The 5612-nt window shown below is 43.0% G+C and overlaps 1 protein-coding gene across 1 annotated transcript; it reads right to left on the reverse strand.

The window, feature by feature from the left end:
• Positions 1-210: 210 nt before the first annotated feature.
• s100v2 (S100 calcium binding protein V2) lies at positions 211-5328 on the reverse strand. Its single transcript, XM_026156499.1, has 3 exons — positions 5197-5328; positions 3121-3252; positions 211-609 (listed from the first exon to the last, which is right to left on the reverse strand). Exons 1-3 carry the CDS (start codon positions 5203-5205, stop codon positions 439-441), a joined length of 312 nt encoding a protein of 103 aa, XP_026012284.1. The 5' UTR covers positions 5206-5328; the 3' UTR covers positions 211-438.
• Between the last annotated feature and the right edge of the window lie 284 nt (positions 5329-5612).

The following is a 5612-nucleotide window of genomic DNA, read 5'->3' on the forward strand; positions in this document are numbered from 1 at the left end:
CAGAGGTGTTTGTAAGATTTATAGTTTTAAAATTTGTAGAACACTTTTTGGACCAAACACCCAAAGAACTAAATATGATGAGCATCTTGAAGCAAAGAGAGAAGAACATTCAGACACCAGTGACACTGTGGTGTCTAATCACATAAGGTTTAGGCTATTGTAACATGTGCAGCATGATAAATGGAAAAAAAAAATAATAATACAAAGGAGGACAAATTGAGTATTTTATTCAAAATCAGTTTACATTTTACTTTGAACTTAAACAAAGTAATCTGAATTCAAAGGTAAACTAGTTAAAACTGTAATGTTTAGTCATCAATGCTTAGAATGGATTTTGAACCCTTGTATTATGTTTGGCAATTCTTTATGAGCGTGATGTGTATGTGTTACTCTGCTGAGTTAAATTTCCAAATACGTGTTGGGCTGAGAAGCTGCTCTTTACAGGAGAATACAGCTGCATGACGAGCCCTTCTGACCGCTAAGGTGGCCAAACTGCGAGGTGGCTAGTGACTGGATTAAATTCCAGAAGTGCTTGAAAGAGATCCCCTCGCCATCACCTACACCCATCTTCCGCAGGATATCACCAAATCCCTGGTCGGTGCCGACGCCCTGTCAGAACACGACAAAACAACTCACGTTAAAGTGAAAATGTTAACACCTAAACCAGACTTACAAGAAAATATCATTCCAGTTAATTACAAACCGTTAGGTTACTGATCACAGTTCGGAATATCACCTAAGACAAATCTGATCAGACAAAAACAAACGCAAACAGGGAGCACTGAAATGACAGAATTTTACCCAGAATAAAACTAGTACAACTGAAGACACTCTGACAAGACTTGCTCAAGATACTGAGCCATCTGACCATTTCACAGGAGTGCACTGGGATATTGTTTTGAGTTCTTGTGGATTATAAAACACGATAGTGCCACAGTAAAATGACTTGCTAAGTGACGAGGGCCCTTTAGAGTCACCCAGTGAGTGGGGGATTTTGATTTTGAAGTGATGCGGTCGGACCAGGAAGGAGCCACACAGGTATATCACCTCAAAGCATGGAGAGTGGCTGAAACCACTTCTCTGGTGATTCCCGCCTCCCTCCAGTGTGACGACCAACTCACACAGACCCAGACAATGAATGTTGCTGCACTGCAGCAGTAGTTTTCAGATGTGTTCTCCCTTGTCCGGTCACACCACGCTCATGGAGCACCACTTTGACGTGCCCTGATGTGATGGTGCATCACGGCTCTACAGGCTACCAGAACACAAAAGGCAAATAGTTCAGGCAGAACTGGCTGTGATGCTGAAGATGAGGGTGAAAGTCCCACAGTGCCTGGTGTAGCCCCATGATTCTTGCAGTGATGAAAGATGGGTCTATACGGCTCTGTTTGGACTACCGCAAGGTGAATGAGGTGTCACAGTTTGATGTTTCGAATGCTCCGGAGTGCTGACCCAGCAGGAAGGAGCTGAAACCCTACACTACTGTTGCTCGTACATAAAAACACTGTAAATAAACCCTAATCACAATGGAACGCTGCGTGAATCGGGTTGCATCTTCACATGTTTTTAGACAGACTCACTCTGTATGTTTAATTAAATGGATTCATCTTTTACTATATGCAATATTTGCCCACTTTATTAGGTACACATTGGTCACACAGGGTTGGATCCACCTTGTCCTCTCAGAGCTGCCGTAGTACTTTGTCTTGAGATGCGGTGACTGTGGAGTCCATTCAGTAGATGGATATAAGGGGGTTTACATGGTCAGCGATAATCTTCAAATAGGCGGTGGTATATAAACTATGGTCAACTGATGCTAAGGGACCACAAAGGGCCCTAAACCATTACATGCATTGAAAGCAGGATGGAGCAGCAGAACTCAAGACTCAAAAGGTCAGACAACATCTTCAAATGTTGTCCAATTTGTTGGGGTGGCTGCAGCTCAGGAGGCAGAGCAGATCATCTGCTGATCGGAAGCTTGGTGGTTTGATCTGCATGCCAAAGTATTCTTGGGCAAGATGTGCGTGACTGTTAAATAGAAAAGGACTTGGGCCTAGAAAAAGTGCTTGTGTGAATGAGGTAAGTTGTGCTTTGAGTAGGAAAGTGCTATATAAGAATCAGTCTATTTACCAATTTCGATGAGGCTGTGCAAATTGTGGCCTCATTTCCTGTTCTTAGCTGACAGGACTGGCATCTGGTGTGGTTTCGCATTTATAGATGCTCCACTGCATTCTTTTTTTAATCAAAGTTCCTGTTACCTTCTTATCAGATCGAAGCAATCTGGCCTGTAATTTAAGTCCTTTCTTCCTCATTCTAATACTTGGTTTGAACTTCAGCAGACACTCTTGACAACAGCCTAAATGCATTGTTACCACCACGTGTGATGGCTGGTTAGATTGCCTTAATGAGCAGATGAAAAGGTGTACCTAACAAAGTGGCTGGGGAGAATATATAGTGCTTTTCAAGTCTTACTGACACTCAGAGCTCTTTAGTTTAGTATTAATGATTAAATACTAGAAGTGTGCATGTTGGCATTTTGTCTGATAGCACAGCTGAACCGTAAGTTTGTACAAAATAACAAAACTGCCAAAAACTCTCACAGACTTATACAGAATTGTTACCATGAATAGAAATGATTTATATTATTGAGGAGATTAATGAAAAAACATTGAAAAACATGTTTCAGTCACAGTAAATTACAGCAATCTTCAAATGAATCTGTAGAGAGTTGATGATGCAGGAGAGACTGGTGTGCAGTTTCAATCTTAATGCCTGTCCGTTAACCTGACCATGTCAGAATTTACTTGTAAATCTAATCTAAGGTCTAACCAAGTAAGACTGCCTTAGAAACTTTTACAGATCAGCAGTTATGTTTGTATTCAGAGGTTAGGCTGAGACGCTGTTAGATTAATGGAAAGGAGTGCATGTCTTCAGAGGATTAACATTTTTTAGTGTGTGTTTGCCTGTGTGTGGATTAGGCTTGTATAACTCTGTTGTAAGCATGTTCCCCTTAGTCTTTGTGCAAGCTGAATATGGTTAGGTGTGCTGCCACACCCATTTGCTACAGATAACTGCGATCCCGGTCAGAGAGAAGCACAAGGAGGCTTACGGTGGACTTACCTTCATCAGATTGGGCATCTGGGAGGACAAAAGATTTTTGAATTCATCACTTTTCAGCGTCGGAGACTTGTCTGCTGAAGCGGAGTGGAACTGGCTGACCAGTGTATTAATGGCACTCTCCAGGTCAGAATACTGGGAAAAATTAAAGGCGAAAAGAAAAAAACAACAAAAGAGAAAGCCAGGTAATTTTAAAAGAAACCTGTTTTTCTTAAAAAGTTTATTATGTCATTTACCCTAAAACAGAACAAACAAAAAACACTTTCAGATCTTGCTTTATGCACCACATTTAAGTCCAATTTTACCTGTACATTAATTTAGCACTCTGTACCCTTCAACCGTTTTATCTCCCTCAGTCATGGCCAATTTAGAGTCACCAGTGAACCTAACTGGGAAGGACGCTGGAGGACCCAGAGGAAAGTTCCCACTCAGGGTTCAGACCAGGTGCCTTCTCGCTGTGAGGAAACCGCATTACCCACCGGCGCTGTCCAACATGCATTTTAGATCTTGTTGCGGCTGCATTTTGAGCAAACACCAACCTAGAAACGCGACACATCATTGCCCTATGAAGTCATTACAATGAGCCTGTTGAGAAACTCATCCAATTATTATTCGTTGGCCATCAGAACAGGTCCCAGTGCTCCTGCTGTTTCTCAATGCATGTGTGGCAGCAGCTTTGTCAGAACCACACCCTTTCTGACTAACGTACCACAAGCTGCAGCAAGCCTTCTTCACCGTTGTGAAAAAGTATTTCAAAGAAAGTAGCAATGGTCAGGAGATCTATTTATTTCACTGAATTTGTTGTTTTTATATTTCTTTGAAGTCTATTAGTGATTTATCTTAAATAGTTAACGTGGGTGCTCATTAACATATCGAATCCAGCTTGTTGTAAAGCTTGATGTAAACTCCACACAGTGGAGATTCAAAAATGAGGTGCGACAAAGTCTGGGTCAGTTTGTGGCTCTGTAATGCCCGTGTGTTCCTTGATCATGGGTTACAGAGCACTGGCTTTCCTTCAGGAAATTCCTTGCCTTGACTGTTTTGTCTCATTTACTAAACGGTTCAAGATGTAACCATGGAATAATGCGAGATACTCGCTGTTCCTGTGAGCAACAGGGATATGAGAAGGAGCATAGAGAAACAGGAAAATGAGGAAACGCTGCAGAGTCGTGGAGCACACGGACACACAGAGGTGGATCGCTGTCTGAGCTCGTGCAGATAAAACTGCTGTTTCAATAAGTCGAGAGCTACAAACGTGTGTGCAGACTGGTGCCAAATGAAAGGAGTGAGTAAGCCCTTCAGCCATCATGTGGAACAGAATTCTTCCTGGCAGCATTCACCATTTGGTGTCTGAGAGTGGCGAAGAGTCAAAACTCTTCAGCAAATATGAAACTGGTTTGATTTCTGTCACGTGCTGTGGCTGTACAGGCATTAAGCCCTTCCACTATACCCGAGGCTCACTGACACCCTGCAAGAGACAACACCCATCACGATAAATAACATTTCATCAGAGGATAAAGGTGATTACTCAACTTTGCACTCATTCACAGACACTCGTGTAAGTGGACCCGAACCGCGCTACAAAATGCGACCCACAGTATAACAGACACACGCTTTTACGGGTCAAGGTACTTTACCCGCAAGTTAACTGTTTGTTACAAATTAGCACAAAACTGTGATGAATTACACGCGTGTACTGTTACCACTTTGAATTCGTCGTGGAGGAGCGGCAGGACCCTGCGCTTAGCACTTCTTTTCGGGGAGGGGCCGCATACCTCTGGAAGTTTCTCCCCGAAAAAAAAGTTCGAGAATAATCCACTGCTGATGTTTCAGTCACTTCTGAATGATAAGTATTTACACCTGCGTATCCAAACACAGTCCCCCCGCTGATAATCTGACGCCTTGTGTGACACGTCGCTTCTCCGTGAAGCGCACAGAGGCCATTTTTTAAAAAAAAATTCCACATATTGATTTCGCACCAAACCACCTTTTCCCGGTTAAAGAGCCGACGGTGTAAACGTCTGCTGCCAAGAGGTCCAATTTTCCATGTCGGCACTAAAAGAAGTTGTCTTTACCTACCTGAGGCATGTTGACTGCGGGAACTCGTCTTCCTGTGTTTCTCGCTGCTGGAGAGGTTCAGTGAAGCCCTGCATCTGTCACCAGCTGGCAGCATTCCGAGATCCTCCCTCCGCCACAAAGAAGAGCCAGGAAGGAGCTGTGCTCTTAGATAACGCCGACGCAATGCCATGAATTTACCACAGTTATACAAGACAGTCACACATGTACATCTCAGGCTGTGTTTTTCGTGAGTGTGTCATTACACAGCACAAAGGATGTGCCACACTTCGGACAGCAGTCAACAGCTTGTTCCACATCTGGAAACTTTTAGCAAAGCTGGAAACTGCTGTTCTCTGCAACAACTGCTTTACTCGGACTGTACACGGTACAGCTTATAGGAAAAGTCCCTAAAAGGATGTCCTCTGATTAAAAAGAAA

Source organism: Astatotilapia calliptera, chromosome 22 (assembly GCF_900246225.1).
Source record: "Astatotilapia calliptera chromosome 22, fAstCal1.2, whole genome shotgun sequence".
NCBI lineage: Eukaryota > Metazoa > Chordata > Actinopteri > Cichliformes > Cichlidae > Astatotilapia > Astatotilapia calliptera.

Coding starts and splice junctions, on each gene's coding strand:
- s100v2 (XM_026156499.1), bottom strand. Junction 610..3,120: donor AGATGCCCAATCTGATGAAG/GTAAGTCCACCG, acceptor GTGTTCTGACAG/GGCGTCGGCACCGACCAGGG.